Raw genomic sequence first — 14,652 nt, 5'->3', positions numbered from 1 at the left:
ATTTGCTAAGGTTTGTCTCTTAGAATCCAAAATAAGATGAACGATTGAATCTTGGAGAAACAAAATTGATTTATTAAAGGACGTCATCTTCTTGAGGCCATCATCAACACCTAGGAGGGATGTGAATATGCTAAGGAAACCAAGCAAGACATTTACTTTCTCAAGGTGGATTTTGATAAAGCCTATGATAGATTAGGGTGGGATTTTCTCATTCAGTCCTTGCAGGAAATGGGGTTAGGCCCCTCTTTTGTTGTGCTGCTACTCACTAATGCTTCTAATTGAATATGTATAAATGGTGAAATGGGCACTTCTTTTCCCTTGAAGAGATCAAAAAGACAAGGATGCCCCCTTTCTCCTTTGTTATTTGCCATTGCTCTACTAATTCTCTAGGGTGGTTATTGAGAAGCCAGGTCAAGGAAGGTAACTTTGGAGGCATAGAGTTGATATCTAGCAAATAGCTAGTTTGCAAACAGGTTGTTGATGACACAACTCTCACACCTAGAAACATAGTACAGAATGTTGAGCACTCTTAAGGGAAGGTAACAGGAAACACTTAAAGAATTGGGATGCCAACTCGTTAACAAGGGTACTATTTTTAGCTTGCTTGGGATTCCTGTGGGGTTTACAACACCATGAAACAAAGATGGGACTAGTTTATGGAGAGGTTTTAGAAGAACATTGATAAATGGAGAGGCTCTCAAGCCAATCTTGCAAGAAGAAGCCTGGTTCTCAACCATTGTATTTATCGTATCTCCATTTTTTATTTATCCTGTTGGGCCCCACCCAAAGCTGGACTGAATAGGTTCATTATGATTTGTAGATCCTTTCTCAAGATGGACCTTTCGCATCAAGCCTAAGGAAGAAGGTGGCTTAGGAGTAATTCATATAGCTTTATCTTCAAGGAAACTCTATGCCACATGGGCGATTAAAACTATTTTGAATCCTGAATATGACTGTGCACAACTTTTTTTGAGGAATATGAATCTAATTAGATCAATTAGGGCCCCTAAATGGAAAAAATATCTCCTTCTCTTTGCTATTTGCAATCTATTTGGAAATCCCTTTGAGGAAATAAAATCCTTCTTAACTTTTTTTGGCAAAGGAGCCATTATGGCTATTGCCTCTATATGGGTCTCTTCTATATTTAGGAATTCCCAATTCAATGATGAACAATTTCTTCTAGCCGGCCATATGTTTAAAAAAGGACTACAAACTTGGGGATAGATTTGGAATAAAGAGCAGCTAAGATGGAAGACTCGGCAAGGAATCAGGAGGGAATTCACTTTAATCAATCAGTGTCAACTACTATTGACTATGAGTAGACTTGAACTTTAGCAAGGGACCACATGTTGGAAAGGTGGCACCTTCATAGAGAATTTAGTTGGATAGGAAGTACTTGACTGCTTCCAATCCCCACTCCATCCTTTGATATTGAGGACCTTTTCAGAACTCTAAATGCAAGATGGCTCCTACAAGATAGCAGAGAAAAGTGGTATGAAGGGTTTGGAAAGATATGGAACAAGAAGGTCCCTAAAAAAATGCCATGCCTAGCTTGGATTATATTACATAAAGTTATGTGGACTAATGCAATGGGTCGCAGAATAGGGAGAGGAGACGGCAAATGCAAAAGATGCCTTGGAGTTATTGAAGGCATTATCCATTTGTTTGTCGCTTGCCCTCATGCTAGAAAGGTGTGGAAATCCATCCAAATAGAAATTGGAGAGCCCTTCAATTGGAAAGCCATTTTATTAGGAGATGCATTTAAGACCAAGCAAGAGATGTGGTTCCAAATAAGGGCCCATGCTTTATGGTTCATTTGGATATCTAGAAACAACTTCTAATTTAATGATGTGGTGATGCTTACTGACACTTTGTTTATTTCATGGTTGGTGGGACAAGGGAAAAGGAGATTGGACTTCCAAATAAGTGCATACAATTTGGAACATAATAGGTTAAGTAAGTATCTTTCTGACCACATCAGCAAATGTTTTTTGGAGGATGATCATCATAAGCCCCCTTACTACTTCCATAGGAAATTCCCCTCTGAAGATGAAGTTGCTCTGACCTTACTTAAGGTAATGCTACTTAGAACCTTGCCTTAGATGTTGCAAACCAGATCCCTAATGTTACCTCTCAAGGCCATTCTGGTCAGGACATATCTATTGACCCTCCTCAAGGTGTCCCCACTCATGTTGCTACTTCTACCAATGCTCAAGTTCCAGATGTTTCTAATGATGTTGCACGTAGTTTTTCATTTCAGGTCCCTTCAAGTCTATATAGGAGGACCTAAAATATCATTTTAGTTTCTACATGCTACTACTACTGAGTTACTATTGTTGTGATCTAAAATTTTGTTTGAGCCTAAAGTTTATCTAGACTCTAAGGATATTCTATCAGGGATAACTGTTATGATGTACATAGTTTTTTTATATTAATATAATCACTCTTTTTTTGCCCCCCAAAAAAAAAGTTGTACAAAGATGCAAAGAGGATCCCAGGTTGCACATCATCCCAATTCTTTTGGTTGGAGTGCTATCTATTGAACTTCTTCCATTTTCATGGAAAAATAAAAGAAAATGAAGGTGGAGATTGTCAGGCTATGTGGGATGATGGTTTGAGTGATTTCTTGATGGAAATTGAGCTGTATGGATCATTTATACATATAGAAACTTTTTAAGAGAGAATAATCACAAGCTAAACTACTCAAATAATAAATATACATTTGATAAGATGGAGTAAGAAATAAATATTAAATGTGCAACCAAGGAGCTAAAGATGAATATTAATCTCTACATGCTCAATTATGTTCCTATAGATCCCTTATTGTATTTTAGCCACCTAGGTAACATGGGCATTTTTATGGTTGAAAGGGCCAAGATCCAACTTGACTTGCCAAGTCCTTTCAAGAAATTGATGGTGGTTAACTTAAGAAGGGATCCTAAAAAGCTTAAAAGCCACACTATGGCTTTATTGGTTTCAAACATGGTTTGAGTGGTTTGCCAAATGAAAGTGACAAATGAGTTGTAACTCAATCAAGGTAGTGAGTGCCATGGTATCTACATTATGTCAATGGCTTGGACTCTCATTATATATATATATATATTCTTGATACCATTCCTATGCTATTATGGAGTATAAGCTGGTTAAAAAACAGAGTAAAGGCTTCACCAAGATTTTTTAAATTTAAAGAAGGAGGTACAAAGAGGAGCATACCATGGAGAATTGTGGTGGTAATACAGAGTAAATTATCTCATTGTAAGAGGTACTATGTAATGGATGGATAGAGATTTGAAACTAGTGTAGGCATTCACAAGGACAAAAACTAGTATCAACAAAGCAAGGGAGGGGAGAGAGAGAGAGAGAGAGAGAGAGAGAGAGAGAGAGAGAGAGAGAGAGAGAGAGAGAGAGAGAGAGAGAGAGACATATAGTGTGGTCAGAGTAGCTACAATAGAGCAGGAGCTTGTAAAAGAATAGCAAGTGCAGTAGAGCAGAATATACTTCTTGCTAAAGAGGCTCCTTATACAAATGTAGTAGGTTGCAATAGAGTAGGTACAGTAGAGTAAATGCAACAACTTATAGTAGAGAAGAATCAATTGGTAGTAGAGCATTTGTGTGAGGAGGTGTGGTAGGATGCTACAAGTCTAAAGACAAAAAATGGAGGGTGGAGACATTGGACCAGAGTAGAGGAGCAAAGGAGGTCTCTAGTGTTAACATGTTGCATATTACTAATGCTACTTCTAGAGTCAATGTTAATGGTATTATGAGTGACCCTTTTTTCCTCAAGAGATTAATCAGACAAGGCTGCCCTCTAGCTCCTCTTTTATTTGCAATTACTGCAGATTCTCTAGGATGGCTCCTTAGAAGTCAGATATTGAAGGGAGCTCTAAAAGGGATTGAACTCAGTAATGGTAAACAATTATTATGCCAATAGTTTGCTGATGATACTACTCTAACTCCTAGAAACATTGATCAAGATGTCATTTGTGTAATGGACTGCCTTGAGGCTTTCTGTCAAGCCTCAGGTTCATGTATTAATCACTCCAAAACAGGATATGCTACTCTCAATGGGGAAGATCAGAGGGTCCTCCAACAGTTAGGATGCATGAAGTTACAAAAAGGTACAGTTTTTAGACTTGTGGGGATACCAATGGGATTTGATGTCATTAATGAAGCAGAGGTGGGACTGGGTACTGGATAGATTCCAAATGAAACTAGACAAATGGAGAAGCTTCCAAGCAAATATGGCAGGTAGGAAAATGGTTCTTAATCATTGTATCTATCCTATTATTATCTTCTATCTATCTTATTGGTCTCCATCCAACTGGATAGACTTATCAGACTATGTAGTCCTTCTTATGGGGGGGGGGGGGGTCTAACAAAATCTCTAAGTTTAAAATGGGAATATTGTATCAAACCAAAAGAGGAAGGGGGGTTATGGGTGATTGACATCTCCTCTACTACCCAAAAACTGTTTGCTACTTGGCTTATCAAAGCTGCTCTTCATCCTAAGGAGAATTGGGCACAGCTGCTCTTGAGAAACATGAACTATATTAGACCATGCAGGGCACCCAATTGGAAAAAATATCCCTTTATTTCTACTCTTTTTAACCTTGAACCTTGTACATCCAAGGGAATTCCCCGATGGAAGTCCATTTGGGGAGCTTTTGAAGAGATAAAAGCTTATATCCTCTTCACTGGTAAAGGTAACTTCATGTTAATTGATTCTATCTAGGTCTCCTCCATCTTTAGATCTACCACTTTGTCAGATGATCAATTCATAGTTGCAGCTAAGTTGTTTAAGAAAGGGCTTCAAACTTGGGGTCAGGTGTGGAATAGAGAACATATTAGATGGAAATCCTGGCTTGAAATTAGAAGAGAGTTCTCTTTATCCAACCAACAGCAAAGACTGATTATGGAAAGATTGGAATTATGGCAAGCAGAGGTGACTTGGAAGGGAGGTTCAGTACTGTGCATGCATAAGGAGTTTAGTTGGGTGGGGTGCTCCTCCTTATTACCCATCCCAACTCCTACTGTTGATATGGAGGATTTATTCAGAAGCCTTAATAGAAGGTGGAAGTTGAATGATGATAGAACCAAATAGTATTATAGATTGCACAAAATTTGGACTAACAATGTACCTAAGAAAATGTGATGTCTTACCTGGCTAATACTTCATAAATCTGTTTGGTCTAATTCAAGAGGACTCAGCATTGGCAAAGGTGATGGCAAGTGTATGAGATGTATAAACCCTATTGAAGATGTCTTCCACCTTTTTGTTGCTTGCCCTCATGCCAGGAAAGTATGGAAATTTATTCAGATGGAATGTGGTGAACTTGTTAATTGGAAAGCTATTCTATTAGGAGATGCTTGCAGGATAAGGCATGAGCCTTGGTTTATCATCAGGGCCCATGCACTTTGGTTCATTTGGATATCTAGGAACAACTTCCAATTTAATCATAAAGATCTTTCCACTGATGCTATGTTTGTTGCACGGTGGAATAAGAAAAAAGGAGAATTGACTTCATCATTAGTGCATACAATCTTGAACATCACAACTGGTGAACCCCTTCCCTCTTCCCCAGGATCAACACCTCATGCCTCTACAAGCAAAGCTCCCTCTACTTTTGCTACTGCTGGTTCCATGCAGGTTACTTCTACTTTTGGGAGCCTCTCCATCAACTCCCCTTCTGTGGCTGTTGACTCATCCAAATAGCCTCAAGCTACCTCTCCAGGAGCCAAAACTCATATCCATGGCTCTAGCTCTTCTACTCATAATGCTCCTATCCCTGCTGATCTTACCTAGCTGTCATCCATGTCTATTGGCCCTCTACAGGGCCTTTCTACTACTCATAGTCATTCTATTAACACTACTATTGACCAGGGACACTCTTTAGACACCTCTGCTGCTGTTGCCTCAGATTTCAAGGAAGACACCTTCAGCTTTTCATTTCATCCTTGAGATGTCTTCATTAAGAGTTTATACTTTTGTTGATCCTCAGGATGTAAGGGCTCTTTTAGCCACAACAGTCAGTTCTGGTTCTATCCTTTTTTTGATGTATGACATGATATAAAGCAATAAATACATACTACTTTTTCTACCCAAAAAAAAATGAAATGAGCCTTCTTGGGATTCTACATGGATTGACTTAGCACATTGATTGAGTAAGAGATATGAGGCTAGTAATAGTCAAACTGGTGATTTGTCTATATTGATGAGGATCTTGACCTAGGGAATTTTCATGTGCTATTACTTTAAGGTTACATTCAATAGTAGAGAGTTGCTTGCAATCATATAGATGAAACTGCTTGAGTACCCTTTGTAGTCTTGCCTATGAGAGTGTGATTCTTGTATCATCCCTCCCAAATTCTGTTCCAGTAAAATCATAGAGTTCTCCCATATTATTCATGTCAACCCCAAGGTGAGCTAATTCTTTGATTTCTAGATGAGATATATGTTAGAGTGAGTTATGATCAAGTCATTGACATAAAGTACTACTAGAAGCATGTCATTTGTAGCCTTTGTGATGTAAGGAATGAATCTAAGCCTAACGGTTGAAAGCCAAATGCCAAGGAATGATGGTGAATCCTTGAATACCATGCATGGCGTGACTATTTCAAACCATAAAGTGATTTCTACAACTTGTAAACTTTTTGTTCCGTCCCACTGACAACATACCCTAGAGGCTATCTATGCCACATAAACTTCATGTTCAAAAAACCACTTAGGAATGTTCCCATCCATATGATGGATGGGCCAATCAACATGTGAAGCAAAGGCTATGGTATTTTTGATTTTGGTCATCTTTGCAACAACTAGCTCAAAGGCCTCTTCATAATCTGTGCCATACTCTTTGGCATATCCCTTGACTACTAGATTGGATTTGTATTTGTCAACTTCTCATTCAAATTAAGCTTGACTGTCTAAACCCACCTGCATCCTATGGGCCTTTTCTTTAGAGGGAGATTTGTTGAATTCCAAGTCTAGGTCTAGAGAAGAGCATTGCACTCTTCATCTATTCAATGTTGCCACTTTGCAGCTTGTACTACTTCTTGGAATGAGGTTGGTTCTTCAAATTCCATCACTTTGCCACGAGTGCAAAGTTGCTCTTATAGGTCCACCTCTCAAGCATTGGGAGTCTAACTATAATCTTCAAATATCTCCCTTTCACTTAATAGATCCAATACTCATGAATGAAAAGAGACACAATAAAGATGTTTATATTAAACTCAAACTATAGCTCACCTCTACTAATATTTTTGCTACTTATGATGGCATGAGACTCTAGATGCAGGACACAAGGCTTAAGTGAGAACTATCAACCATTGACTCAAGACTCTACTAGAAACTATGAGCTAGCCAAATAGGCCTAACAAGAAGTTGGATGACCATAAATCCTGACAACATGTGTCTCATGAAGTACTTACGGTGAGACTCATCACAAATGTGACAAATTCATAAGAAAATCCATGCACCACCATGTGTCCACTAGAAGAAGCAAAACTAGATGCACAATGCACAACTAAGAGAAAATATCTAATTCTCAAAAATTCCAACCATGATTGGAATCATCATATGCAATTGTAAATTGTGTAGTCTTTTAACCGCTGGTATGTCATCAGCCACACATGCCTTTACTTCTTTCTATTGGACACTAGATGACTTTTGTTAACAAGCTTGCTTGATATGCATGGCCATCCTTGCCACAATACTAGCATTTTATCTCAACCTTGTTTGTTTTCTTGTTGACCTATTTCTTGCCTTTATTCATAGCATAAGCTAGCTCTCTATCCGATACTTGACCTTTGTTTCTATGCTCCTCACTCAATAGCATTAATACAACTCATTGAAACATAAATATTTAGAACCATCTCTTAGTATAGTAACCAATTCTAAACAAATTTGTGGTAGGCTTGATAGTAGAATTGCCTTCATCAATGTCATCAACTTTTTCTCCAAGTGACTACATTTGCTTCATGATCATTGTATGTTATTCAAATGTAAACCCAATCTTTCATACTCTCACGTGTGTAGACCAAAGATCTCTTACTTCAAGAGTATCTTTGAATCCTTCATCTTTTTCCCAGCAAAGTCTCAATCATCATCCAATTCACTGTATTCACAAGATGGAAGAAACCAACACCCAAAGCTCTCCCAGGCACATAAGCAGGCTTCTCATTTTTTTCTCCCATGTATGGATTTCTCAGTGTCCTTGGGCTTCATCTTACAACTTGATATTACACTCCATAGCCCTTTTCAATGAAGAAGAACCTAACAGTGTGGATAGTTGCTATGAGGGGCATTGAGCATCAACAATAATTTAAACTCAACAATTGTGGCCTTATCAACTTTAAACTAGCTATCCATTTTTTCTTCACTTTTAAAAGCATCAACCTTTTATCAGAAACTCATAAAGATCGCAACATAGCTCCTAAAAATCTGCCAGGGCTCCTCATACTACAAGGCTTCAATACCATTTTTGGTATCTACCTAAAATCTTAAAAGCTCTCCCTCTCCCTTAATGCATACCATTCTCATTAATGAAAAGTGGAACAATAAAATGGAAAAAGATGTTTATTAAACTTAGACTGTGTCTCAACTCTCTTACTTGATCTTGATGGATTGAAGCCAATTGATCTTGTGTGTCCTTCAATATAACCAAGTAGCCTAGTCAGATTATAATTTGTAGCTTTGAAGTCCTATTCAATCAATTTTTGTAACATGATCTTGGACATGATGTTGGAATTGAAACGGATCTTAAGAGCCTTCCATGTATTCAATAAAAATTTTGACCTTGGAGAATGGGTATCATGACATCTTTAACATTGAATTCTATGCTAACTATGTCTTCTCATCTCAATCTATTTGTTCTTTGTTAGCTCTTAAAGATGAGTGAGGGGAGTGAGGGGAGTTTTTGAACTCATTGGAGGAGGCTTAGAGTTCTTCTTTATCTCTATGATGGGACATGTGATGTCCCACACCTCTTGAACTAGAAGATATTAATGATCTTGGACTTCCAATTACCAAATTTATTATCATCTATCTTATTGTTGTGGTCTAGAAAGATAAACATTGATGTGTGACATATAGCCATGATGAACAACCTAATGTATGAGATAAAAACTTGTATACAATATACATAAACAAAGTGATGGTGATATCCAAAGGAATTTACATGGATTTATATAAGAATTTATAGGAAAAAATACCCTAATAATGAACTAGTGACTACAATGATGGCATTTGAGTGTAACTATGCACAATTTTCCTTAAACTAATGATTCAACTACCAAGTGAGTCACAAAATATGAAAGTGTCCACAAGGTAAGAATAGGAAACCAAATATATGCGTGTGTGAGTACTAATGATAGAGACAAATGGATTGACATCATGAGGAACTGATTGGGGGTCCAAGAAATGGCTTAATTAGCTTGGTAGAGTTGAATCTCATTTAAGATATGCTAGTCTATAGCCATGGAGCAAAATATTTCTTCTATGTTTTCTTCTTATGTAGTTGGTTTGGAGAGGCTACAAGTTACTTAGAAATGGGTCAATGAAAAGGTATGAATAAAGTCTTAGATAGATCAAAGCCCATATGCGAGTGGACAACTATGAAGAGAAAGAAAATCAAGCATTTTTCCTTTTTGTTGCTATTGAAAATTTTTTTAAGATCAAAATTTATAGAAACCAAAATATTGGCCTAACCTTGATCCAAAGGTGATGATGTGGCAAGGTACAACTAAGGAGCACAAAAAGTCAAGCATTTTTCCTTTTCATTGCTCATGAAAATCCCTTTGGGATCAAAAGTTATAGCAACGAAAAATATTGGCCTAACCTTGATCCACGTTGCAAGGTGCAGCTAAGGTAGTACTAGATGCCATTTTTCCTTTTTGTTGTTGCTGGTGAAAATTCCTTTGGGATCAAAAGTTATAGCAATAAAAAATATTGGCATCACCTTAACCCGTATGGCAAGGTGTAGCTAAGGTAATACTAGATGCTATGTGGCAAGGTATAGTAGAGGTGGCACTAGATGCCATGTGTTAAAAGGTGACAAGATATTGCCTATATCTATGTGACTATGAACTGACTATGCTACATGTTAAAATGATTGTTCATTTGACTATGTAGGTGTGTTGAAGTGAGCTACTTAATGATGTGATAGTGTCTATGTAATTATCTATGCATTTTTTGATTATTGTGCCATGTATCAGTGACATGGTAGCTCCATGGAGTTGTTGTGCTAGAGAGGCACATGGGCTACTATGGTGGTCCACTGATTGATGCAGAAGAGGAAGTAGATTGTGTCATATGTGGGTTGCAAACAAGTATGGCACAGATAGTGGTAGCAAGTTTATGATAGGCAAAGGCGCAGACAGCAGGCATAGTCAATAATTAAATTGAAGATGTAGCTAGCATAGACTTGTAGATGTAGGATTGGACACACCTCCTATGCTTTGATGGAACAATTGGGAGGGGAAGATGGAGAATTAGATGGTGGTGGTATGAGATGACTATGTACACAACGTAAAACTAAGCTTTGTCACCCATGATTATTCAATGCATAAAGTGTCACAAAATATGCGGGCATAATTTTGTAGAGGTCAATAGAGGCTAAAGTTATATAGCAATAAATTGCAGTAGATGATTCACAAAACATGCATAGGGTGCATGGGCTCTGTAGTTGAATACGAACGTGGGAACTATGGAGTAGGCTAGCAGAGTTTAGGCATGGGTTGTGGCATGATTTTCAAAGCAAGCACACTTACGAGCGAGACAATCAGTACAAAATAGTTAACATGGTGCAAGTCTCGATATAGGATCTAGATTGTGATAGAGTGTGCTATGCGCAATTTAACAATGATGCTGATGATGATGATAAAAAATTGGTCAATTGCATGGGCAGATTATTGCAGAGGCAGCTTGACAAGGTAGAGTCACAAATTTGTAAGCTTTTCCATGGTCATTTTTGAGTAGGAGTTGTGTGCAAATGCAGAGCAAAGCAAGCCAATGTAAATCTTGGTAGGCGTGGAGGCCAAATCAAGGTAAATGGATAAACAAACAGAGGCACAGTCGGGCTTCATCCATACAGTGCAATAGATGAACATGGCACAAAAGATGAGACCTCATGCACGGGGCATGAGATGATAGATTTTTTGATGTAGACAATAGGAGTATAATCTTAATTAGCCAAGAGAACTAAGAAAGCTCGAGGGTAGCTAACTTTGATGCATAAGATGGGTGCGCATGGTAGAGCATGAGAAGATATGTGAGAAGCATGCTAGAATGATAAAGATTGAGACAACAAAACTTGAGGCACATTGATGTCTAAGAAAGCTTCTAGAGGCTACTAATATCAAGGCATTACTCTCACATGTGCAGAAGGGGATCCTCCATGCGAGGTCTCTTGCAAAATGCCTAAAAGGGAACTCTCTTCCAACTATTCAACTAGAATGTCAAAATTGATGGAAATTTGGGAACTCAAGAAGCTCAACGCTTTGTATTGGGATATCTTCGACTAGGAAGATCAGATCAAGATACTATCAGATGCAAAAGTGTAGTTCTCTCCCTGGGCTACAAGAACTACTACAAGAGATTCAAGCAATAGCAACCATGGGCTCTAATACCATGTTGAGGAAGTAGGGGAGAGAAGAATGTATAATTACATATCACATGCACTCCTCTCTCTCCCACTTTCTCAATAGCTTTAGCCCTAAAGGGACTCCTATTTCTCATCTTACAAAAGAGATACAAATTGGGCCTTTAGAGACATATGTTCTTACAAGGCAAAAACTTTCCATTGAACATATTGTAGCAAAAATCGTACATAGATCACGTAAGGATTAACAATAAAGAACCTAGCTTTTCATCACAATAAGTACACACATAGTATTGCATAGCACATTTGTTAGAGTTAAGATAGAAACCTATACTTGCTTGATTCACTACCAAATCAATATCTTGTAGTGGGCTTAGAGTGGATGAAACAAACGCAAAGGCTAAATAAAAATGCAAAGTGAAACATCAAACCATATTTCACATCTAAAAAGACATAAGCTTTACTAATACCATGTTTCACATCTAGAAATCCATAAGCTTCACTAATGCATACATTAAACACAATATTCTTACAAATATGTTATGAAGATGACGCAAAACCTTTTGGCATTTGGCAATGTGTACTAAATAATTTCATAGCTATTACCAACTTTGCAAGTTTAAGAACATGTGTCCTTTGATTAGTAATAAAATCAAAGTAGACTCTTCATCAATACATCGACCTCATTTGGGCATAGAAGTTGCTAATTTGCAAATAAAAAAATACTACACCGAACATTATAGTCAACGCACATCGATCACCCATCTTAAACTAAAAATCTTCATAAACACATTGACTAAATCTTGAAACAATTCAACAGAAAAGGTGAAATGTTTGTTCTTGAGTGCGTTAACATTCAAGATATGATGAAGAATACATCTCTAGATCTTATGAAATCTCCACAATGTCTTAAAAACCACAATTTGACATAATAATTCCAAGAAGTCGATGTAATATGCATAATCTAGACCACATATGGTCTAATGTACCATAAACATCATAACATTTGAACCATTGAATTCTATACTGGTGGGACTAGTGACTTCATAGCATACATTCGTATTGCCAATATTCACTCTAGCAATTGGCTTCAAGTGATTATGGCACCTTGTTTTCTAGGATAAAGAAGAAACTCCATGAAGGAAAATTTAGTCAATGGTGAGAATAACAAGGTGGCAAACCACTATATGGCTTGCAAGGATAAAGATGCCAATGATTAAGGAGTTGAAAGATGCCAATCATTAAATTCCAAGACTTTGCCTATTGGATTTAGCATGAGGTATGTAATGCTTAGGTCATGGGTAGAAAGGTCTTTAAGGCACAAACCTTCAAGGCTTCCACAATAGTTGTAGCAAGAGACTTTGGGAGTCCCATATGAATCTTCCATAGTAGTTGTAGCAAGGGTCACCATATGAGTTTTTTTGGGAGGGGCAGGGAGGTTTTCAAGAGGGATATGCATGTGGAGTCTTAGGGGGCCTACACTCACCAGCCACATTCTCTACGTCTCTAGAGGACATGAAAGGCGTGGTAGAACGTGAAAGGGGTTAGAGCAGCCCCATGGAGTGGACTTCCATAGTCTTTCGAGGATTGCCATCCCTTTTATTTTTCCCCATGGAAGAACCCGTCGCCCAACTGTCGTGAGGCGAAGATCTAGACTCCTTCCATGGGTTGTAGGGGTGGGTTGGAGCACTTGCTAGTGCTGGTAAGCAAAGATGCTGATGCAACCCAAAATACCTAAAAGAAAGCAAGCATAGGTAATGTGTGGTACGCAACCATCATTTTTTATTTTAGGGAATAGGAAAATCGGTCCATCGAGAGCTACTCTTACCTTGTTAGGTAAAGTGGATGAGAAAAGGTGGCCAAATGTAGGCCGTACAAAAACCTAGGGAGAGATGAGAGCTCTAATGCTTTGAGGAGAGGCACGTTTGGAGCACGTTTGAGCACGTTTGACGTTGTGCAGCCAAACTCGTCTCCTTAAAGTCCCGAGTGTTTGGCAGCGGCTCTCACCACCTTTCAGCAATGGCTCGCAACCCTCTCAACCTCGCCTCTATCGCTCTTTCCTTCCTATTCCTCGCACTTGCCTCCGCCGCTCATCGACCGCCGCCCAAACTTCTAACCTACTACTTGCAGCAACAATTTGGCCTTAACGAATTCGGTATCGTTCCTCAAGCCGTTCCTGCTGCCCCTGGCACCGCAGACGGCTTTGGGCGAGAGGTCGCGTACGAATTCCTCATGACCGAGACAGCTGATCCTTTATCTCGCGTTCTGGGCTACGTTAGGGGCACTGCTCTCGTAGTCCACAACGTTGCCAATTCGACCACCTTCTTCGTGAACAATGTGATTCATTACAACAACAGTGCGATCCAAGGAACTATCAGTCAGCAAGGCGAGGGCATCTTCACCGTCTCGCCTTGGGAGTTCTCCATCGTGGGTGGCACTGGAGCTTTTCGAAACGTGTATGGTTACAATGTGGGAAACTTCATATCGCTTACTCCTGCATCCACCGGCGCCCACATTGTGACCCACTATAAGGCGCACCTGTCCTATGGTCGCTCTTGCCGCTGCGAGTAGCGCTCGCAGTTCCTAATAATGCCCTTCGTCGTTCGTCTCGTTTCAGGAACATTTTTTCCTCCAAAATCGGTTATTTGAAGCAGCGTAAATTTTAATTTTCTGCCCATTGAGAGATTTTAATTTCGATTCTCTGCCCATTGGGAATTCTATGATATTAAAATTTTATTTGACATCCACCTTGTCTCGATATAAAGGCCTTATGACATTGTGCTACTTTTGTGCTAAACGAGTTCCACTGGGTCTCAAGGTAGGATCTTAAAATGTAAAAAAACAGAAATTCAGATTTCATGTAACCCAATTTACTCCATGTAGAACTATGTGGATCTATTGGATCTTTTTGTATATGGCTTTGGAGGCTTTAATAATTTCTTTTGTATCATTGTGTTCTTTTGGACATCATCGTGATGAGGACCCTCTCTCTCTCTCTCTCTCTCTCTCTCTCTCTCTCTCTCTCTCTATTTATCTATATATATATGTATATATATAT

The 14,652-nt window shown here is 38.6% G+C and overlaps 1 protein-coding gene across 1 annotated transcript; it reads left to right on the top strand.

Annotated features, from left to right (window-relative positions):
* Positions 1 to 13,613: 13,613 nt before the first annotated feature.
* On the top strand, positions 13,614 to 14,165 carry LOC147886977 (uncharacterized). Its single transcript, XM_087394084.1, has one exon. The coding sequence runs from the start codon at positions 13,614 to 13,616 to the stop codon at positions 14,163 to 14,165; it is 552 nt and encodes a 183-aa protein (XP_087250210.1).
* Positions 14,166 to 14,652: the final 487 nt, after the last annotated feature.

Source organism: Dipteris shenzhenensis, chromosome 23 (genome assembly GCF_047967505.1).
Source record: "Dipteris shenzhenensis isolate YYH24624 ecotype China chromosome 23, Dip_SZ_1.0, whole genome shotgun sequence".
In the NCBI taxonomy this organism is placed as follows: domain Eukaryota; kingdom Viridiplantae; phylum Streptophyta; class Polypodiopsida; order Gleicheniales; family Dipteridaceae; genus Dipteris; species Dipteris shenzhenensis.
The sequence above is the reverse complement of the archived record's forward strand: the minus strand, read 5'-3'. Positions and strand labels throughout refer to the sequence as shown.

Coding starts and splice junctions, on each gene's coding strand:
- LOC147886977 (XM_087394084.1), top strand. CDS start 13,614: ATGGCTCGCAACCCTCTCAACCTCGCCTCTATCGCTCTTTCCTTCCTA.